We start from the raw sequence: 22,943 nt of genomic DNA on the forward strand, positions 1-22,943 counted from the left end.
CTAGGTTTCTTCTTTGTGCGCCTGCACCTTAAGGTTCGGAGAGCGTGAGTTTTCCTCCCTCTCCCCGTGCTCCCTCGCCTAGCTGGGCCCAGCCCGCCCCGAGCTGCTCCTCTGTGCAGTTCCTCTGTGCCTCCCGTCTCTCCTCCAGTTACTTCAAGGCTTCCCCGGCCTCTGCCCTGGACAGGGCCAGTGCTCCGTGAGGTTTGTCTCCGCGGTGTTGATCTCGGCACTCGGTGCTCTGGGTCACGGGTTTGTCTGTCTTCTAGAACACGACAGGATCGGTGGCAGGGACTGTTCTGTGCATCATGGTGTTCCTCGCTCCCAGGGTAGGGTTGGGCCCTCGGGAGGTCACTGACTCCCGCGCCTTGGACTCCACATTCTGCGGCTCTTTGTGGTTGGTTTCCCCTTTGGTTGACCATTGTTGCTCGCTCCTTTTCTGAAAGGCGTGTGAACGCCAGCTAGGATGTCGGGGTGCAGAATGCCAAGGGTGGTTTCCGTGGAGGGGCGGGTGTGTCGGACGGTGACGTGTATCATCCGTTTCCTCACGGAACCATGTGCATCTCCCCACAGACAGCCGCTGCACCGTCCTGAGGAAGCAGGACAGCGGGGACCTGCCGGTGAGTTGCTGGAGCACCTTATGTGTCCCTTCGAATTTGTGCCCGCAGAAGGGGCCAGCACCCAGACCCTGCGCCCGGTATCCCAGGGGATTCCCAACTAGAGAGTCTGAAAGAATGGCTGCTGTTCCATTAGAAAGTTAGCCTCACCTTCCTGTTCCATTGAAACAACAAGCAGACTCTGAGGTTCCATTTAGCTGTACAGAAAACATTACAGTTAATAAATGTAAATATATTAAAAATAGGAAAAAAGAGTTCGGGGTCACTTCCTGGCATAAAAATAAAGCAGCCTGTTTGATTAAAATTTTAATTTTTTGCTCTGAGTCTAAAAAGGCTTTGTAATTTTCAGTAGCTCAATATTGAGTTTAAAATAAAATAATGGCCAGAATTGCCGCCTTTTGGATGTTGTGGTAGTTCTTGAATATAAAGATGTTTGTTTACTGATTTATTTATTTTTATTTTTTGGATCACATCTGTATTTGAAACTTTGTCTTAGATCAGTGCTGTATAGTATGCCAAACTGTGTTTGGAAGCATAACTGACACACTCAGAACATAAGTGCTGCTCTGTGTTCACTGTTGTGCCCAGTCTCACCGGATGCGGAATGTCTCATGTGGCTCGAATAAAAGAATTAATTAAAAAACTGTTAAGAGCACATAACTGGAATTTTTAATTTTTTTTTATTTCTGTAAATGAATCACAGTGACACAGTGTTTTTCAACATTAGCATCAGACTTACTGTTTTCTATTATAGATAATATGACTGCCATACTTTATTTCTTTATACTTTATTGAAATATGACATATACATATTACATATATCTTTATATTGAGCTTTGTTGTGCTGCATTTTGAGTATTTCTTGATTATTTTCTCTTTCCCCCACTTTTTAGTTTAATAATACCAAGATAAAGAACAAAGGCAAGAAAAAGAAGCAAAAAGACTCAAAGGTATGGGTATTTTCTGTATATATTAATTATATCATTGGGTGGGGTAGGGGCTTGGTCCATTCTCTGAGGTGCTGAGGACTTAGTCCTGGCCGTGCACTCAGGGATCACTCCGGGCAGTGCTCAGGGGACCATTTGTGCTGTCAGGGATTGAACCTGGGTCAGACACATTAAAAGCAAGCCCCTTACCTCCTGTAATATCTTTCTGCCCCTAATTATTTAAATTTTTTTTTCTTTTTGGGTCACACCTAGCAATGCTCAGGGGTTACTCCTGGCTGTGTACACCAGAATTACTCCTGGCGTGCTCAGGGGACAATACCGGATGCTGGGAATTGAACCCGGGTCGGCCGTGTGCAAGGCAAATGCCCTACATGCTGTGCTATTGCTCCAGCCTCATTAAAAAACATTTTTTAAAGCATTGGAAATGACTAACTGTTCATTTGAACCTGTTCTTCATTGATGAAAGTTTTATTACTGTTTCACAATCACAAGAGATTTTAGATAAACCCTACATGTTGCACGCATATTTATTGTCCTTTTTTTTTTTTTTTTTTTTTGCTTTTGGGCAAATCTGTGATGCTGCTCAGGGGTTATTCCTGGCACTACACTCAGGAATTACTCCTGGCTGTGCTGGAGGGACCATATGGGATATCAGGGATCAAACCCAGGTCGGCTGCATGCAGGGACCATGCCCTACCTGCTCTACTATGTCTCTGGCCCCTAAACAGTCATAATTTAATGGTAATTTCCTCCCCCCGTGGAATTTTAAGGTAGAAAATAATTGTCATTTTGCCTTTTTTTTTTTTTTTAAACCAGCCTATGTTAGTTGGATCTGGAAAAACTTCAATAACAACAACTAGTGATACAAGCACTTCTGGTGAAGACCATAAGTAAGTCTAATTTTTCTTTTTTAAATAAAAATATGTTACACGAGGTTAATTTTGTCAGCATTTATCAACCAGGGACACCACTTGAGATTAGGGAAACAAGGTCAGAAAGGGCGCCACAGGAGAAAACAGGGTTAAAAATGCTGCTCTTAGCCAACAAAGAAAACATAGATAGCCGTGAAATAATATTCTGTGATAACGAATATTGGTTAATTTTTGTTTTTTTCAAGTGTTAAGGACTCTTAAGTAGCGTTTACTTAATGTACTTTATTATTGTTATTATTACTTTATTACTTTATTTATTTATTTATTCCGCTTTTTGGACCATATCAGGTGATGCTCAGGAGTTATTTCTGGCTCTGCACTCAGGAATTACTCCTGGCAGTGCTTAGGAGGACCATGTGGGATGCCAGGGATCGAACCCGGGCCGCCTGCATGCAAGGCAAACACCCTAATCACTATACTATTGCCCTGGCCCTACTTGATGTTCTTGAAAATTGTGTTTTTCCTGACATCTCTGTCTAAAAATGTGCCTCTGGTGTGACTAGCTAATCTGACCCCTCTTGGCTCTGTTATAGCTTGGTCCATGGTTTTTAAGGATTGATAGAAACCCTGAGGAACTTTTACCAATCCCAGTTTCACAAGGGCTAAGAAAATTTTTAATTCTCCTCTTTTCTTAGTCAGATATTTATATCTCTAAGTAGTAATTGTCAACAGTAACTTTTCAACCTTAAATTATGTGGTAGTTTGATGCATTGTAATTGCGTATGTTACTTGTTATTTCTTTATATAATGTATTTAACTTTTTTTAGAAATTGGATTATGATGAGTTACGTAGTTACAATGTTCTTCATGATTGGGTTTCAGGTTTCTGCTTCCCTAAATCAATGTTCCCAGGTGCCCTCCCACTGCTGGCCTGCCTCTGTGGCAGGCACTGTTTCTCTCTTGTCATTGATCTGATACTGTGCATGTCCCTTTATCTCCTAGTCCCGGCCCAAAGTGACCACTGCCCCCATCATTGTCAGAGGGGTCCCTTCCTTGGACTAACCCCCTCTTCCCGGCGGCAAGCTTCCTACAAGGGCTGGTTCTCCTCTTTGCTTCAGGTGCTGTGGGGCTTGGTTATTGCCCCACTGCTGCTCCGTACCCTGCGTGTGGGGGACATCAGTCTGTGACCGTCCCTCCCCCTCTGAACTTCCCTCTCAGCACCGTACTCCCCAGCTCCGTCCTTAGATCAGCAGATTGTACGACTGCGTCTTTCCTTACGGCCGAGTAGTATTCCACCGTGACTTGTCCTTACTTTAGACTGGATTTGTGTTCACCTGTAACGTTGCCCTTTACCAAATTGTCTTTTACCAGCAGAAGCAGTTCCAGTTCTTCAGGCCCGTTTGTGGTGCCCGACCATCTCCGGCAGGACGTGGAAGAATTCGAAGCCCTGTATGAGCAGCACAGCGGAGAGTACGTCATCCGCAACAAGAAGCTGTGGGACATCAACCCCAAACAGAAGTGCTCCACGCTGTACGAGTGAGTGTGCCGGGACTCCTCCCGCTGGGATCTCACACGGGAGCTGCCAGAGCCCTTCAGTCGCTCACTCTCTATCCCCTTTTTTTTTGGGGGGGGTCACACCCAGCGATGCTCAGGGGTTACTCCTGGCTCTGCACTCAGGAATTACTCCTGGCGGTGCTTGGGGAACCATATATGGGGTGCTGGGGATCGAACCCGGGTTGGCCGCATGCAAGGCAAACTCTCTACCTGCTGTACTACAGCTCCTGCCCCTCTATCCCTTATTTTTATGAAAGAGAATCCTTGACTCATCCACCCGGAGCGGGGGGAATGTAATTTCACAGGTTTTGTCGTCCAGTATATAAGGTCAGTTGCAGATTCTAGACACAGGTACATCCCGCTTCTCGCACTCGGTGCGCCCTGCTGGGCCCGTGTTCCTGGCCGGTCTCTCTCCTCACGAATTCCCAGGGACATACTTGACACGGAGGTGTGTGATGATTTGACTTGCTGCCCTCTTGGTGGGAGCAGCTGTTTGACATCTCCTAAGAACAGTGACAAGTGATGTCACTTGAGGGAACCTGAGAGAAAAAACAGCTGTGTGACCTGGCGTTAGTCAGCACTGTGGGACGCCCTGTCAGATGTGAGCGGAGTGAGGCCCAGTGAAGGCGCCTCTGCTCTGGGCTCTCCCGGCTTCACTGACCTGTGCTCGCTCTCCTTCACGGCCCTCGTCAAGGCTGTGTTACAGCCCCTTTTTCTCTCTCTCACTTATTTGCTTGTTTGTTTTTTACTTCACTAAAAACGAAAAACAAAACAAAAATCTGCAATAGAAATTTAAGGTGCGAGGCCAGAGCCTTAGTACATAAGTGTGGCGCTAGGCTCAGTCCCCGGCTTCCCGTATGGCCCCATGTGAGTGGCTGGAGTGATTTCTGTGCTGAGAGTAATCCCTGAGTACAGCTGGCGGTGCTGATGGGGGGGCAAAAGCAGGCAGTGGAGGAGGAGTTTAATTTGAATGCTGGCTGGTCTTCTCAGAAAACTTTCGCCCAATCCATTCTTTTTCCCTCCTGAGTTCATCATCCCAGTTGCCTGGTGACCGAGTCTCCTTGGCTCCCTTGAGAATTGAAGTGTAAATGACAGATATTCCTAGAGATTCTTGGACAGTCGAGTACATAGGAATAGTTCCATTTCCATTATAAGTGGTAATATCTTAACTTGACATGGCTGTAAAAGGCTGCATGTGTTGTTGGGTTTTTTTTTCTTTCTTTTTCTTTTTTTTTTTTTTTTACCGACTTCCTCCAAGATAAGTTCTCCTCCTTGTTAGCACTCAATGTTATGTGGCATATATTTTCCTAGCTGGTATGGTAGAGAGAGAATGCCCTCTTTTGGTTTGGCATTTGGGGGGTGGGGGAGTGTTGTGCATATCCCGTGGTGCTCGGGGACTATTCCTGGCCTGGGGATTACTCTTGGCAGTGTTCAGGGGATCATATGCAGTGCTAGAGATTAAACTAAGGTCAGCTGATGCCTTATCCCTGTACTGTCTCCCTGGCCCAGGACCCCAAATTTAAATGGAGAAAGGCTCTGTAATCCTGACAGAGGGGAAAGAAAATCCCCCCAGAACTGGAGTGAGCAAACTATAGGCAGACTAAGGAATATCTGCTCCTGTACCATATTGTCTGAAGCCTAGAGCCCTAAATAAAAATGCAGCAGGTTTATTATAGGCAGATTTCAAGAAGAGGTTTTTGACATTTGTGTTCTTTTGTTACTGAAATTCTTTTATTTTCCTTGAAAAATTTTTTTGCTTTTTAAGCAGATTACATAACTTCATAATTATAAAGTGTTTCATCCCCTTTTGCTTTTCTTCCTAGGAAAAAGACCTTTATTATTACTTGCGGGAAGAGGGTGGATTGTGCCACATGAGGGCTGAAACAAGACAGACCCAGATTCAATCCCTCGTACCCTGTATGGTTCCCCGAGCCCCACCAGGAACGATTCTAAGCACTGAACCGGGCGTTATCCCCAGCTTACTGGGAGCGGCTTCCCCCCACAAAAAATACAAGGTGCTCTGGTCACCAGATGGTGGTGACTGGTGGTGAAATACAGTGTCTCTGATAAGTTAATCTTACTCAGATTGAATATAAAATTAGCAGAGCCAGGTGTAAGTCCTGAGCACCGCTAGGCGTGCCCCCAAAACACACCAAAAGCAATCATTTTATTAAGAAGCATTTGAAATAGTATTTTATTTAGGAGACTTTAGGTAATTTTTTTTTTAATCAGATGAACACGTACCAGTACTTCCTTGCGTTGACTCATGTAAATACCCCTTTTCCCCCAGTTACTTTTCCCAGTTGCTGGAGGAGCATGGTCCCTTGGACACGAGTAACAAGATGTTCTCCGAGGAATACGAATTCTTTCCCGAAGAAACCCGGCAGATCCTCGAGAAAGCAGGCGGCTTGAAATCCTTCCTGCTGGCCTGCCCTCGGTTCGTCCTGATCGACAACTGCATCGCGCTGAAGAAGGTGGCCTCCCGCCTCAAGAAGAAGAGAAAGAAGAAGAACATGAAGACAAAAGTGGAAGAAATCTCGAAATCTGGCGAGTTTCTGCGCAGCAAACTCCCGCTGAATCCAGCCGCCCGGGAGTTCAAGCCCGACGTCAAGCCCAAGCCGGTGTGCACAGCGTCTCCGGTGCCGGCGTCCGAGGCGCCCGGGGCGGGGCCTGCCCATCCCCCTGGGCCGCCCGGGGATGCTCTGCAGCCCAAGCCGGTCCCCAGTGCTCCGTCCGGCCCCGTTCCCAAGGAGGCGCCCCCCCAGGCCGCCACCTCCGATGCCTCCACCCCCGTGGGCGAGGAGGCCGGTCCGCAGCGCGGGGTGGAGGCCGTGAAGCCGCCCTACTGGACCCAGCCCCAGGTCGTCACGGGCTACTGCACCTACGTCCCCTTCCAGGGGTACGGCCTCTCCCAGAGCCCGCCTGGCTACATCAACGTCATCACCACCAGCCTGCCGCAGTACACCAGCGTCTACGCGCCCGTGGCCGGCGGCCCGCCCGAGTACCAGCTGCAGGCGCCCGTGCCCGAGGTGCCCTCGCTGGGGGCCGGCCCTGCGGCAGGGGAAAGCGCCGCTCCGGGCCTCAAGGGTCCTCCGCTGACCGCCGAGGGCGTCCCTGCGAGCCAGGGGCCGTCGGAAACGCAGGTCCTTCCGGCCGCCCCGGCACCACCCACCGAGCCTCTGAGTGGCACCGGTGACCCTGGCAGGGCCCAGAGTGAAGCCAGCGGAGAGCCCGCCAGCCGCAGCGAGGGCAGTGCCGCCCACGTGGCAGACGGTCCACGAACAAAAGTGGCTGCCACACAGGTGAGTCTTGAACAGGAGTGCCCCGGAATTGGGGGGGGAGGGTACAAGGAAGCACCTGACTCTTGTACTGTCTTTCCGGACCAGGAAGAACATCTTTTTAAAATCTTCTGCTTTATTATTTGGGGGGGGTGGGGGGGTGGTTTATTTATTGTTTTTTGTTTTTTTATTTTTGGGTCACACCCAGCGATGCACAGGGGTTAAAGGGTTACTCCTGGCTCTGCACTCAGGAATTAGTCCTGGCGGTGATCTGAGGGCCATGTGGGATGCTGGGAATCGAACCCAGGTCTGCCGCGTGGGTTCAGCGGATAGAGGGCTTGGCTTGTACTCCCTTACCCAGCTTGAACCCCCAGCATCCCACATGGTCCCCTGAGCCAATCAGGAACGATCCCTGAGCACGGAACTGGGACTAAACCATGAGCACCTCTGGGTGTGGCCCCAAACCAAAACTTTTCCAGGTGAGAGCCTCACTGACCATCATAAAATTAGTTATTGTGAAGAATCTGAATAAATGTAAAGGCAATCAAAAATAAAGCAGAAAGGTGGGGCTGGAGCAAGAGCACATCGGGGAGGCCGTTTGCCTTGCACGCGGCCGACCCAGGTTCGATTCCCAGCATCCCATATGGTCCCCTGAGCACCTCCAGGAGTAATTCCTGAGTGCAGAGCCAGGAGTGACCCTGAGCATCGCCAGGTGTGACCCAAAAAGCAAATTAAATAAATAAATAAAGCGGAAGGGGCTGGAGCGATAGCACACTGGGTAGGGCGTTTGCCTTGCGTGCGTGGCTGACCCAGGTTCCATCCCAGGCGTCCTATATGGTCCCCCCAGCATCAGGAGTAACCCTGAGCGTAAATTTCCCCTCCTTGCTCTTGAAAGTATGGTAGCATATTTCTAGATGTTATTACACGAAGGATTTATTTTTCTTGAGTAATTGAGACATTAAATGTTTGCTTTGTCCCTAAGGTGTCTTGGGATATAATGAATCAAGAAGTCAATACTGACCCCTATGATCCTTTCGAGACTAAACAGGTGAGCCAAAAATCATATTAAAATGCTACCTTGCATCACTTGAAAAAAATCATACTAAACTAAAAAATTATATTAAAATGTTTAACCAGATAGGGGTTGGAGCATATTATTCCATATGGTCTCCTGAGCACCGCCAGGGGTGATTCCTGAGTGCAGAGCCAGGAGTAACCCCTGTTCATTGCCGGGTGTGACCTAAAAAGCAAAAAACAAAAATAAATAATAAAATAAAATAGAGAGTTCATCAGCTCTATAGTTGCTGAAAAGGTTTTTGTAAAATTCAAGTCACATTCACCAAAACTCGTAAGAAAATGGAAATAGGTGAATATTCTCAACAGGTTACTATTTTTCAAATCAAAAGCCTTGTAATGTTTTGTTCCCAAGAGGCACTGCGTGGGTCCCCAACCACCACTGGGTTTGGCCCAAAGACAAACCCCCAGTGAACAGATAACCCTTACAAATAACAGCTGGAGAATGGGTGAAAGCCTGGGGGTAGCTGAGCAGCAGACACTTTGCCTTGCATGTGGTAAGCCCTGCTTTCATCCCTGCCCCTGCAGAAGGGGGAAAAAAGGAACGAATCTCAGTAAGAAAAAGAAGTAAGATTGTAACCTTACTTGATAGATCGTGTAATACAGTGATGGATCTTGTAGCGAATAGCATTCAAACCGACTGTGAGCCCTGCTGAAACAGATATTCACAGCTTATTGTACTAGTGGGAAAGTTTCAGCATGAATTGATGAGCTGGTTTTACGAAAGTACTTAGAGGTTTTTAATTTTTGAATTATTGTGGTATCTCTTCTGCAAAATTTCGCCTGCAAAGCTTTTTATTGTGCTTTATTAAAGATCGTTCAGAACCAGATCAGAGACTTTTTAGCAAACTGCTTGTAGTAGATGAGTTTTGTCATTGTACTTTCAGGGGGGTATTTCGGAGATTGAAAAGGAGTACCACGTTCTACAAGAGCAGCTTCAGGAAGCATGTGACAATTTTGAGCAGAAAAAACTCCAGGGTTCAGAAGAGACCAAGGATCTGGAAGAAAAGTTGACAAGGAACTTGGAAGAAAACAAGGTAGTCCTGTCCGAAGGGTCTGTGTCGGTCAGTGCAGGGCATCCTGAGCAGAACCATGTTTGCGAGCTTCAGTTACCTGAGATTCACTCGGCCCCACACAGGGGAGCCTTCCTCTTCATTGCCTGCGCAGATTAAATTTAACTGAAGCTGTATTCTGATGAATAGTTTAAGCTCAGTTATTTTCCACATTGAGAGTTAGAGTCGTAGCACGTACGCAGTTAGGGCATATGCACATGGTGACCTGGGTTTGATCTCTGGCATCCCATATGGTCCCCTTAGTCCCGCCAGGAGTAAGGCCTGAGCACTTTCGGTTGGGCCCCTAAATAAAGCAGTAAAACAAAATTTTTTTTCCATACTAAGAGGCGGTATGCACCCTGGGCCTGGCTAGCTGGACCTCATGCAGACTTGGTTCTGTACCAGTGAAATCTTGGGGAATTCTCTTCTCTGTGCCTTCTCATATTTGAGTATTTGAGAAAGCTGCTTGGGGGAGGATTCAACCAAATGAAATATTTTTTCTGGGACCTGGGGATATTGTTAAAGGGACAAAGGAAATGCTTTACCTCCGGGGCCAGGTTTGATCTGCGGACGGAGTTGCGAGTCTCTGGAATGCCCTGACCCCCAGGCACGCTAGGTGTGGCCCAGAAACTAAATCCTGTAACTGACAAATGATGCATGACCTGGAAGATTCAGGTTTCATGCATCCATGCTGGAGAGCACAGGCTTTGTAGGCGAGAGCCCTGAGTTCATCCCCAGTACATGTGGGGAGTGTATCCCTTCACTCACCCCTGCTGCCCAAAAGAAAGGGGGGGTTATGTTCATGTGGGAATGTGTGTGACCGCACAGGTGTAGGCCCGCAGCTACTGATGGTGGACAGCTGCGGGGTAGGTGGGATTTACTTCTGCCTGAGGCCTTTCCCGTATCCTAAGTTGTTGCTCTGCTTGCATCCTATAGACACTTTGTTTTTTTCTTTTTGGGTCATACCCGGCGATGCACACGGGTTACTCCTGGATCCGCACTCAGGAGTTACTCTTGGCAGTGCTCCGGGGACCATGTGGGATGCTGGGAATCGAACTTGGGTCGGATGCATGCGAGGCAAACGCCCTCCCCGCTGTGCTGTCGCTGCAGCCCCTGTACTCCTCTTTCTTTGTACACTCGAGAGGTTTAGAGTCTGCCGAGCACTGGGGCGCAGAGGCGTGAGAGCCCCAGTGTGCCTGGCCGGTCTCTGAGCAATGCCCCCGCTCTTCTCAAGAGTGTCAGCCGGTCACGTGTTTGAGAAGAGCCGGTGTCCGTCACCCTGGCGTCCTGGCACCTTACTGTACGCACCACGTGCAATACGCACCTGTGTCTGTTCGGGGGGCCCTGGCTCGGTTTGCTCTCCCGCTGAGCAGGTGAGGGCGTCTTTTGCACACACAGAGGGCAGCCCTGTGTGTCCGCCGGGCAGCTCCGAGAAGCTGCCGTGTCACCCGAGGCTGCTCATTCCCAGCAGAGATGCCTGCGCGTAGGATTTTCCATGACTGAGCCACAGGCACGCGTGTTTCGTACACCTCGTGCCGCTGGGCGCCTGCCCAGTAGGTTCTTCTGCCCCGGCATAGCTTGGTTGGTTCGTCACCACCTGGCTTAGGGCTGGCTCCGAGGTGAGGTCACTGCCTCGGAATAGGAGGAGAGCAGGGCGGCGAGGCACGTGGTGGCCAGCGGCCACGGAGCGGGAGTGACCGGGGAGAGGCTTTCCAGACGGGGGCAGCCTGGGTGTCGCCCAGCGTGGAGATGAGTCTGCACTCGGGCTGGCAGAGGGTATGAGGACGGCTGTCCCCTGGCCAGGGGCCACAGCACGGACATGTCCTTGGAGCTCTGCTGCCGAAGAACACCCGCTGGCCCTGGGCTGGTCAGCACAGCCCTCCTGGGAGCACAGAGGGCCTCACCTCGGGAGTGTCCCGGGGCCTTTCTCAGTGCTGACCTCACGCCAGTGGCCCCCACGGGCTCAGGGGTGTAAGTCCCTTTCCTGGGGAGGAGACCCTGAATCCCTCAGCTCAGCCGGTCCTCACGGCCCGATGGCTCAAGCCCAAGCAGGAAGCTCGGACTCCGGAGAATGGGTGTGTGGGTGGAGGGGATGGAGGCGCCCCCACTGCTGACGTTTAGCTGGTTTCTTATCAATGTTGCTTTATTTTCTCCTTATATTAGTGATCAGAAACACTGATACAGAGAATGTATTCTTTATACATGCCTGGTATGGACACACAGGTGCCCACGGAGAGTTTTGCTGGTTCTCAGTGGCCGCCCTGTGAAAAGTTGGGTTGTTTTTTATTTTGTGGGGGTGTCAGTGGGGGCTGGCGTTTAGAGTCACACTCAGCTGTGCTCTGGGGTCACTCCTGGCAGTCCTGCCAAGTACAAAACAAGCGCCTTGAGGACTGAATTGTCTCTCCAGCCACAGACGTGCTTTACCTGCTGTGTCATCTCTCGCCTCCTCGAACCCCGGCCCCCAGGATTTTTTCAAAAGCAACACCTGGGCCAAAGAGGCAGCAGCACAGCAGATAAGGCGCAGGCGCCTGGCCCTGCACACGGCTGATCTGGAGTCCATCCCTAACACCCTGTGTGGCCCCCAAACAAACAAACAAAAAAACAAATAAAAAGCAGCACCTGGGCAGAGGAGGCCCCAGGGGGGCTGGGGCGTGTGATTTGCATGTAGACGCCTGGGTCAGCCCTAGGGCCAGAGGGACCGACAGCCGGGAGGGCTTGTCTTGCCCTGGCGCCCAGATGGTCACTCACGCACCACCGGGAGTAACATCTGAGCACCGAGAGGTGTGTCCCAAACACTTCCACACCCCATCCCCCAGAAAAAATAATAGACCACTGAACCTGCTTGGTCCCCTGAGCATCAAGCCAGTGACGGTCCCCAACCGAAAAATTAAAGCAGCGTTTGCCTGAGAAAGCGGACTTGGGGACGGAGCAGTAGCACAGCGGGGAGGGCGCTTGCCTTGCACACGGCTGACCCCGGGTCAATTCCCGGTACCCCAGAGGGCCCCCCCTGGCCCCCACCAGGAGTGATCGCTGAGCACAGAGCTAGCTGTAAATCCTGAACCCTGGTGGGTGTGACCCCCAAACCCAAAAAGTAAGGAACCTAAAAAGCGAGAGCTGGACCTGCAGGGCTGTCCCTAAACACCCAGGGAAGGGGACAGTCTCACTGGGCATTTCTCGGTGTCACACCACCTGGTGCTGGAGCAGGAATCATGGCTCCGGGGCAGGCCAGAGGTGCCACGCTTCCTTTTAGGGGGCGGGCAGAAGTGCCGAGGCGTGCCAGGGCTGTGCAGGGCACCTCCTCAGGGGTGTTTGCAGCCCAGAGCCTCAGGCGTAGCCCTGCGGGCAGCCTGAAGGGGCTCTTGGAAGCGCGTTTTGTTCCCTTTGCAGTCGGTGGCACGGGACAGCAAGGCATGGCCAGGCCAGCCAAGGGCGCTGTTGGAAGTCTGCTCTGGGCGTTGACGGAACCTCGGCCAGAGGAGCGTCTCAGTGCTGAGGCTCAGTCCACCGTGCTGGGCCCTGCAGGACACCCACCCCCTGAGCAGACGGCCAGAGCCCCTCAGCATCTCGGCCTCTGGCCCCCGGCGCTCCTGCACCCACTTCCTGCTTTGCCTTCTCCTGCCACAGTGCCCCGAGCGCCCGGAGTCCAGAGCATGCAGCCAGCCCCTGGCTGGGCCCGGGGAGAGACGAGAGGCTAATTGGAGCAGTGGGCGGCAGCGCGGGCTCGTCCAGGGCCCCACCCGCGGGAGGTGGATGCTCTGCCACTGACCACAGCCCCACGCTGCTCTCTGCTCTCCTTTTTATTATTATTATTTAATGAAATAAATAATAATGAATGCAGAGCCTGGCCAGCTACCCGTGCGTACTGGATATGCCAAAAACAATAACAGTAAGTCTCTCAATGAGAGACAATACTGGTGCCCGCTCGAACAGTGACAGTGATTATTTAAATGGTTTGGGGGTCATACCCAGCAGCGCTCAGGGCTTACTCCTGGTTCTGTGCTCAGGGGTCACTCCCGGTAAAACTTGACAAGGGGAAGGCGCCATCCCCCTGGGCCTCGGAGAATCCAACTCAGGTCGGCGACATGCACGACAAACACCCTTCCCATTGTGGTCTCTGTCCTCTTTTTTAGGGGTGGGGGTGGAGCAGACCTGGCGATGCTCAGTTACTCCTGGCTCTGTGCTCGGAGTTAGTCCTGGCCGTGCTCAGTAGACCGTATGGGATGCCGGGGGTCAAAGGCAAGTAGGCCACTTGCAAGGCAAACGCCCTGTGCGGCTGGCCTACCCTCCAGCCCTCTCTGTTCTTATTCTCCTTTGCCGTCGAGAGGGTGGGGGGGGGGGTCTAAGCCCTTGTTCGGGGTGACACTGCATCCCGGGTTCAGAGACGGCGTCGCTTACTGCGACCAGCTGCTTGCTCTGAAGGGCGTGGAGTCATTGGTAGAGATGAGCAGTTACTGCATCCCAGGGCCGGGCCCACAGGTGGACTCAGGTCAAACACTTCCGGCGTGAGGCCCAGATCCGGGCACCCCCTGGGCCCCGAGCACTGAGCTGGCAGCGGCCCCTGTGTGTGGCCCGCTCCACTGTGGCTGTGAAACGAAACAGAAAAAGTAACATCTTCCCATATTCACGTACCTACTTTTTTTTTTTTAGATTTCAAAGACAGAACTAAATTGGTTCCTTCAAGATTTGGAAAAAGAAGTTAAAAAATGGCAGCAGGAGAAGAAAGAAATTCAAGAGAAACTCAAAGCCCTGAAGAAGAAAATGAAAAAGGTTTTAAATGCCAGTGAAAAGTAAGTAACGAGTGAAAGGCAGTTGTTTCTGCTGTTCGTCGTGGTTTGAACTGGGGGTTGTATTTCTGGGTATTTTTAACATCTTTGATGTTCAGTTTCAAATGATGTCAGTAAATATTTCAAATGTCTGGGGCCCGAGTGGTACTGCAGTGGGTTTGGCACTTGGCCTTGCACATGGCCGACTTGGGTTTGGTCTCTGGCCCCCCAGCCTGTCCTCTGAGCCTGCCAGGATGACTCCTGAGCACCACCAGGTGTGGCCCAAAAACACAAAATAAAATTTACATAATCCTTTTTATCCCTTAAGGCACATATATTACATTTGGGAATTATCTCACGAAAATGTTTTTTACAGCTGCTGTGTTTTTGTGTGATTTGTATGTGTGCATGTGTGGTCACACCCGGTGATACACAGGGGTTACTCCTGGCTTTGCACTCCGGAATTACTCCCAGCAGTGCGTGGGGAGCCAACATCCCATATACCCCGGACCCTCTCTTTCCTTCTCTAAAGTGAGGGGACACCCCGGGCCACCGCCATAGTGTGGAGGGCTGGGCTTCCCTCGCAGGCGGCCGGCCCATTCAGTCCTCAGCACTCTGTATACCACCCTGAGTACCACCAGCAGTCAGTCCTGGGCGCAGAGCCTGGAGTCACCCCCGAGTGTCGCTGGGTTTCCCCTCTCCCACAAAATAGCAGGAGACTAGTCTCTCAGGTTTGGCCTAAAACTAAGGTTCTGCAAAGGTTGTGATATTTGTATTACTTTTATTCTGAATCTAAAATTTTCTAAAATTTGGAACTGGAGTGATAGCACAGCAGGTAGGGCGTTTGCCTTGCATGCGGCTGACCCGGGTTCAATTCCCAGCATCCCGTAGGGTCCCCTGAGCACTGCCAGGAGTAATTCCTGAGTGCAGAACCAGGAGTAACCCCTGTGCATTGCCAGGTGTAATGCACCCCCCAAAAAAAAAAGCAAAAAAAAAAAAGTAAAATTTTCTAAAATTTGACCTTACAGTTTGAAGAACGTGTAATACACCATAGATCCTGGGATTGTCAGATGGGCCAGATTTGTTTGAAGATTCTCTTAGCCTGTCTCTATCCCCTTTCTTCCCCCAGACGGACAAGATACAGATTCTGAGCTTATTACCCACCGCCGTGTGACAGACCCAGTGGCTGGAATTGTAGTGGAATCCTATTACAGTCTAGGCTGATTTCAGCTGTTCTGTTGTCTTGCCCGTGATTTAACAGATTGTCAGTTCAGGTGTACTGTCAAACTAGACAAAATAGATGAGGCCCTTGATCAGAAAGCTTTCTTGTTTGTTTCTGGGCCACACCCCCCAGTGCTCAGAGTTTACTCCTGGTTCTGCACTCAGAGATCACTTCTGGTGGGGTTTGGCGAACCATATGGGGTGCGAGGGATCGAACCCAGGTCATTTATGTGCCAAAAAAAATGCCCTACCCACTATACTATGGCTCCAGCCCCAGAAAAGTGTTTCCTGTGCTAGCATGCAAACTGCTTGCACAAACAGATTTGTCAGTTGCTTTGTAACTATAGGGATAGAAGTCCCTACAACAAATTACGAAACACTATGGGAATTTTTTTTAATTTTCTCTTAAGGCCGACTCATTCTTCCCCCTGAGGCTGACCACGGTGTGGTGGAGGGGAGAGGGGAACTATTTAGAACATAATAGAAACGACACTGAACGTAGTGTAAGACTGAGTGTAAGAAATGCTTTCATGGATATGGTTAGCATTTGTTCTGTGGGACCGTGTTTTTAAAATTCTTGAGAATTAAAATTCTGTAATTATCCTCACAATAGGCTTGCTGAGAAAAATGAGGAAAATGATGAAGATGATAAGAAACGTGACTTCTTTCTGGATGAGTCTCCTGAAATCAGGCAAGTCGGGGTTATGCACGGACAGGGCAGGGGGGTGGCGTCACCCCGTGATACCCGGCTAGCCAGGCTGTGTGGATCGCTCCCAGGGCCAGAGGATCTAGGGGCTCCAGGAGCATCGCTGGTGGTTCAGGGGACCAACAGCACGTGCCTTTCCTTGGTTCCTGTATTGATTTGGTTTTGGGGCCACCCTGGGCAGTGCTCGGGGATTACTCCTGGCTCTGCACTCAGAATCACTCCTGGCAGTGCTCAGAAAACCGTACGGGATGCCGGGAGGGACCCAGGTTGTCTGGTGCAAGGCCAGCACCCTATAGCTGTACTGTCACTCAGGCCCTAGCCCTAGCCCCTATGTTAGGTTTTTTTTTGTTTGTTTGTTTGTTTGTTTGTTTGTTTGTTTGCTTTTTGGGTCACACCCAGCAATGCTCAGGGGTCACTCCTGGCTTTGCACTCAGGAATTACTCCTGGCGGTGCTTGGGGGACCATATGGGATGCCGGGGATTGAACCCGGGTCAGCCGCATGCAAGGCAAATGCCCTACCTGCTGTGCTATCGCTCCGGCCCCCCTATATTAATTTTTAAAATATTTCTATACTTTTACTATCAGGGGCACAGGCACACCAGGCTTCTAAATATATTAACTGCTTATTGTGTGTTTCTTTAAAACAGTTGTTTTGGGGGCTGGAGAAATAGCACAGCGGGTAGGGCATTTGCCTTGCATGCGGCCGATCCGGGTTTGATTCCCAGGTTCCCATATGGTCCCCCAAGCACCACCAGGAGTAATCCCTGAGTGCATGAACCTAAAGTAACCCCTGTGCATCTCTGGATGTGACCCAAAAAGCCAAAAAACAAAAAGGGATTATTTATAAAATATGTTATGATATAGCCAGGCCATATTCTACCTGCCCCTCATAGAAAGAGTGAACCAGTTTCTTAAATTCCCACCAATGCTTTGAATTCCCTATTTCCTCTGATCATTTGTAAAGCATGACGCACACGTGTGAGTCTGTGTACTAGACAAGAACTTAGAAGATGTTATATATATGTCTGCGGCGTAACCTTAAAGCTGGGTTTATGGGTTTAAACTCTGATCACCTCATTGTGAAGCTGTTTGCAAGAGCTTTGTTTTCCCTTTCCCGTTCGCAGTAATCCGTTCTCTGATGAGAAAATGCAGATCGAGGACTGCATAAAGAAAGGCAAGGAAAGCTACGAGGAGAGCCTTAGCCGGGCGGTGTCTGCAGAGGTGAGTCCGGGATGCTGAGGGACCAACACGTTACCGTACACCCCTGCGAGAGCTGTAGCTAACCAAGAGAGTGATGTTTCGGCCAGTTGTGTGAGCTCGGAGGAGCCATGCACGAGCTCCACAGCTGTGCAGACCTCAGCACGGTGACGAGGCACACAGGCGTCATACCGTGTCAGACCCCCAGCAAGCACCCCCATGTATGACATTTGCAAGCTGCCACAGCCTGGCATGTGCACCCCTAGTCATGCAACAGTGAGATGCAGGAAGGGGTTTCTTGGGGACAAAGATGCGTTGATTTGCTTAGGGCTCATTCTGGGGTGAGTAAGTACTCCCAGTGCACCCACGCACGCTCGCCAGTCTGCATCTGCACTCTGTGTCTTGAGAAATGATCCCTTAGGGTGCCTCCTTGTTAACCTGAAGTTCCTGTGACTTTGGTCCTGTTTTCAGATCTAGACATTCTCATTGTGGTCACTTGTGTGAAACAGTAACATAATCTGATGCTTCTGATCTCGGCTTATGTCAGGGGAATTGTGAAGGTGAACGTGTATATCGTTTCTGTTTACCAACCTCACAAGAGTTTCCACTTCTCGGTTTTGAAATCACTAACGCATTCTTCGGGGTAATGACAGGTCTCTGTGCTCGAAACCTGGAAGGAGACAGAGATGTACAAGCTGCAGATCCTGGAGTCGCAGGCCGAGGTGTACCTGAAGAACCTCAAGCTCATGAGCAGGTGTGGCGGCGGGGCGGGATCTTAGATTAGACGGGACCCCTTTAATAGTTATCGTTACTGGTACGTGTTCACTTGTTGGAAAAAATCAAGGCGTATCAGCAGAATTAAATTCATGGTTTCACATTAATATGTGGTCCATTAATATTTTGGTGGTTTTTTGTTTTGTTTTGCTTTATTTTGGCTTTTTGGGTCACACCCGGCGATGCTCAGGGGTTACTTCTGGCTCTACACTCAGGAATTGCTCCTGGCAATGCTCGAGGGACCATTTGGGATGCTGGGAATTGAACCCAGGTCAGCCACGTGCAAGGCAAACGCCCTACCCACTGTGCTATTGCTCCAGCCTGGTCCACTAATATTTTGGAATAAAGTCACTCCTATGTGAAAAAAATTAAAAAACATTAGCAAAAGTGATTTTTTGTTTGTTTGTTTGCCCGAGAGTCAGCTCCTGGCAGGGCTATGGGGACCACTTGGAGTGCAGGAAATTGAACCCAGGTCAACTGCATGCCCTGCAAGCACCTTACCCACTAGACTGCCTCTCCAGCGTAACGGGATTCTTTAAAAGCTTTGCCTATGGGCAAGAGTGATAGTACGGGGTGTTTGCCTGCGAACAGCCAGCCTGGGGCCCATCTCCAGCATCCTCCGTGCTCCCCTGGGCCTGCCAGGAGTGATCCCTGCATGCAGAGCCAGGAGTAAGCTGCCGGGTATAGCCCCCAAATCATGGATAAATAACAAAAATGGTGCATGTGTGTTACCAGTCCTGTTAAATGTCTCTGGTGTTTAGTTTTCTTGATACCTATTCACATTTTAAATTGATTAACATGAATCATTTCTTACTTTCCTTCCTGCTCAGTGATTCTGCAGCGAATCCTGACATACAGTCGGACATACAGTCCTGGGAATCATTCCTTTCTGACGTCAGAAAAGAAGCTGAGCAGGCGAAGGTGAGTTGCAGCACTTGGCAATCCTGTCCGGATCTGGGGGTGTGGTTGTGTTTGATTCTTGGGAGGCTCGTGTCAGTCTGAAACTCTGGCCTGTTAAAGGCATTTTCGACTTGACGTTTCTAGGTGAATCTATTACAAGGCTAGTGGTATTTTCTTTAGCAGCAGTCTGGAGCTCTGCCCTTGAATGGCAAGGTAGGAGTAGTTCTGTTTAGTAATCTCTGTAACATTCTGATTTTTTTTTTTCTTCACAAGAAGTCATTGTTTTAATTCTTTACTGGGGGGCCGGTGGGGGAAGTGTCACACTTGGTGATGTGGCGATGTTTAGGGGTTCCTCCTGGCTCTGCACTTAGGAATGACTCCTACGTGGGGACCTTATGGGGTGCCGGGGAGTAGGCGCCCTCCCTGCTATACAGTCGCTCCAGCCCTTCTGCTTTGATATTTTACATTTTATTTGTCCTTCTTAGGAAATCTGTGGCCATTTGTGATGTGTAAAAAGAAGAAACTCGGGCTGGAGAGATAGCACAGTGGGTAGGGTGTTTGCCTTGCACGCGGCCGACCCGGGTTCAAATCCCAGCATCCCATATGGTCCACTGAGCACGGCCAGGGGTGGTTCCTGAGTGCAGAGCCAGGAGTAACCCCTGTGCATCGCCAGGTGTGACCCAAAAAAAAAGAAAAAAAAAAAGGAAGAAACTCATCCTAATTGATAATCATGGTTCTCCCTACAGAATTTGTAGAAATACTTCACACCTTTCCTCTTCCTACAGGTTCAGTTTGAAGAACAAATCAAGGGAATTAAAAATGGCTCTCGACTGAGTGAGCTTTCCAAGATTCAGATCTCCGAGCTTGCATTCCCTGCCTGCAGCACGGTAGGTCATTCTGTCGTTGGGTTTGAGGCAAGCGCGATAATGAAGTACAGCTTGTTCCTTGGGCGTTTCGGGCGCCGGGGATTGAGGGCCTGTGAGGAGGTGCTGGCCGCTGGGCCACGCCCACACCGTCCCTCTAGGCTCAGGTCCCCTGACAGGGCTGGTCCATGTGTGCCTGGTCAGCGCCTTACACGCTGCACTGTCTCTCCAGCCCTCAGTCCAGTTTTTGATGGTGTTAGTAGTTTGCGTGGAGCCAGGTAAACTTCCCTGGATTCCTTGCCAAAGGGAAAGTTTGGGTTTTGAACGTTTTGCCGTCTTGATTTGGGAAAAGTTTAGGGTTTTGTTTTTACTTTTTGGGTCTCACCCCGAGATGCGCAGGGATCACTCCTGGCTCTGCACTCAGGAATTTCTCTGGCAGTGCTCAGGAGTTATTCCTGGCATATTTGAGGGTCCACGTGGGGTGCTGGGAATCAGACCCAGGTAGGCCGCCTGCTGGGCAGACACCCTCCCGCTACGCTGTTGTTTCAGCCCAGTGCTGTTCTAATGAGGAGGAAAGATTCTGAATTTTAAAAGGAGGGGTTGGAACAGGTAGTATCAAAATAAAACAAACAAAAAACTTTTTTCTCTTCAGGGAACTAAGAAGAAATATTCTTGGGTGGGGGCTGTTTTTGTTATTAGGAGCTGCACCGGCGATGCTCAGGGGTTACTCCTGGCTCTGCACCCAGGAATGACTCCTGGCAACGCTTGCGGGACAATATGGGATTCGGGGATCAAACCCAGGTCGGCTGCGTTCAGAGCAAGCACTGTATCTTCTGTGTGTGCTCTCTCTCTTGTCCCAAAAATAGTTTTACTTAAATTAAAGATCCTTTATGGTTTTCTGCATCCTTAAAACAGATATTGAGGGGCTGGAGTGATAGCACAGCAGGTAGGGCGTTTGCCTTGCATGCGGCCGACCCGGGTTCGAATCCCAGCATCCCATATGGTCCCCTGAGCGCCGCCAGGGGTGATTCCTGAGTACATGAGCCAGGAGTAACCCCTGTGCATCGCCGGTGTGACCCAAAAAGCAAAAAAAATAAATTAATAAAAATAAATTAAAAAAAATAAAACAGATATTGAGAGGAAAACAGTTGAATCCTAGTAAAATTCTTTATCCCCCTTTTTTTCTTTAAAAAAGTCAGTGTATAAAAGCTTATATTCCAAATCCTCGGAATAAGTCAGTAAGTCTCACAAAATGAGAGATGCTACTGGTGCCCACTCGAACAAATCGATGAGCAATGGGATGACAGTGACAGTGAAGTGTGCTAGGGCTTCCCACAAGGGCACAGAAAGCGGTAGCGGCAGAAACTAGAGCGAGTTCGTCTAGAGCTGTGTCCAGGCTCCTGGCCATGGCCCCTCCCAACCCGGTGTCCTTCCCGGGGCCTTCCTGCTGGTCAGCCCCCATTTACATGGGTTTCATTCACCTGTGCCCCCTTGGGGTCCCCTAGGAACGGGGGCTTGTGGGACAACAGGCCCTCCCATTGAGGACCAGTGGCCAGACCTAGGCCGGGGGGTTTCCCCTCTCGGCGACTGGACAGTCAGATGAGAATAGGGGGTGTGAGCAGGCACGGGCGGCTGCTCCGGCCGCGAAGACAACACTCCTTTCACGGTGTCACGGCAGAGCCTGACAGCAGCGGGCCTGGGGCAGTCCTACAGCCCCACGGCCCGGACAAAGAGAGCACTGTTCCCAGAGACCCACAGGAAACTGGCACAGGGTTCAAGTAAGGGAACGGCTGCCCGCTGCGGCCGTCACTGGCTGTGAAGTGGAGGGCGGGCCGGCGGGCCACGGCCGTGTCCGGATGAGGGAGGGCAGAGGCCGGCCCCGAGCGGGGCGTCGCCTGGGGAGAGTGCTGCTGCTCAGAGCGGGGGCGGGGGCGCAGGCTGAGGATGGATCCCAGGACCAGGTCAGACGAGCAGGAGAGGAGCAGCGGGCTGGCCAGAGGCTGGGGGCCACAGGCGCGAGCGTGCAGCCTTTGGTTTCCTTGGCAGCCGGGGCCGTGGGCACTGCCGGCCGCTGGACATATGCTGCTGCGACCAGCATGGGCAGGATGAGGCGGGATCTGACTCAGGCTCAGACGGGCTGAGGCCGGTGGGGAGAGCAGAGAAGGGCCAGGCATTCGGGCAGGGACGGCAGCAGGAGGGGCGGTGTGAGGAGCTGGCCCGGAGCGGGGCCCGTCACCACAGGGAGGGCGCCTGCCTGGTGCATGGTGGACCCAGGTTCTGTCCCCGACATCCCTGGGGCCCCGAGCCTGCCAGGAGTCGGCCCTGAGCGTTGCTGGGTGCAGCCCAGGAACCCAAAGCAAATAAACGTTATTTATTTATGTAGGGAGCAGATGCAGTGGCCTGTCGAGGTAGCAGGTTAGTCTGGCAGGCGCAGACAAAGGGCTCCTTGGTCTTTGCCTTGGCCCAGCCTCCGCTCCCTCCTCCCACCCGCCTGGTGCTCACCAGGGCTCGCTCCGCCCCCCTCGGGCTCCCGCGCCGGCTTCCCCAGGGCACTGCAGACCTCCGGGCCTGCATTTACGGCCCGACCCCCACTTAGAAGCATCTACTTGTCCCGCTGAGGGACAGTGACGGAGCTCCGTGGGAGGTGCGGCCCCGCATTCTGTGAGGCCCTGGGTTTCCTTGTCAGCAGCCCGAGAGATGCAAAGGCGACGGGGTAGTGGGCCCGTGGCGGCCTTGGCGAGGGCGGCCCCTGCGTTGAGCTCAACGCTCAGCCTGGTAGGTTGGATTTGGGGGGAAAGACAGTTCTTTAAAACTCCACAGACAGGTTCGAGTCCCAGCATCCCAGATGGTCCCCTGAGCACTGCCAGGCGTGATTCCTGAGTGCAGAGCCAGGAGGAACCCCTGAGCATCGCCGGGTGTGGCCCAAAGAGCAAATAAATACAGTTCCACAGTGAAGGGGCCTGAGAGATAGTCCTTACGCCCTGGCTTCCCAGCTGCCCCCCCCCCCAACCCCCGGCACCTCCAAGAGTGGTTTCAGTGGCGAGAGTCAGCCCTGAGCATCACCCCAGAAACCACCTAAAGGTTTCCTTTCACAGAGAGTAAGTTAGGTCTAGGAAGAGACACTTAGA

The 22,943-nt window shown here is 51.0% G+C and overlaps 1 protein-coding gene across 6 annotated transcripts in view; it reads left to right on the plus strand.

Moving 5' to 3' along the window:
- Positions 1-22,943, plus strand: part of TTC3 (tetratricopeptide repeat domain 3) — a 90,331-nt gene that overhangs the window by 60,673 nt on the left and 6,715 nt on the right. For 5 of the 6 annotated variants that reach the window (XM_055127633.1, XM_055127637.1, XM_055127635.1 and 2 more), the window contains 13 exons: positions 571-617; positions 1,508-1,564; positions 2,378-2,451; positions 3,805-3,969; positions 6,278-7,289; positions 8,248-8,313; positions 9,227-9,376; positions 14,039-14,178; positions 15,989-16,066; positions 17,206-17,302; positions 17,932-18,032; positions 18,883-18,973; positions 19,738-19,839. In XM_055127633.1, the coding sequence (XP_054983608.1) occupies positions 571-617; positions 1,508-1,564; positions 2,378-2,451; positions 3,805-3,969; positions 6,278-7,289; positions 8,248-8,313; positions 9,227-9,376; positions 14,039-14,178; positions 15,989-16,066; positions 17,206-17,302; positions 17,932-18,032; positions 18,883-18,973; positions 19,738-19,839 (2,180 nt within the window). The remainder of the gene's footprint in view (positions 1-570; positions 618-1,507; positions 1,565-2,377; positions 2,452-3,804; positions 3,970-6,277; positions 7,290-8,247; positions 8,314-9,226; positions 9,377-14,038; positions 14,179-15,988; positions 16,067-17,205; positions 17,303-17,931; positions 18,033-18,882; positions 18,974-19,737; positions 19,840-22,943) is intronic. The other variant, XM_055127636.1, reaches the window with a different exon arrangement.

The sequence above is a fragment of the Sorex araneus genome, chromosome 2 (assembly GCF_027595985.1).
Source record: "Sorex araneus isolate mSorAra2 chromosome 2, mSorAra2.pri, whole genome shotgun sequence".
NCBI classification, from domain to species: Eukaryota; Metazoa; Chordata; class Mammalia; order Eulipotyphla; family Soricidae; genus Sorex; species Sorex araneus.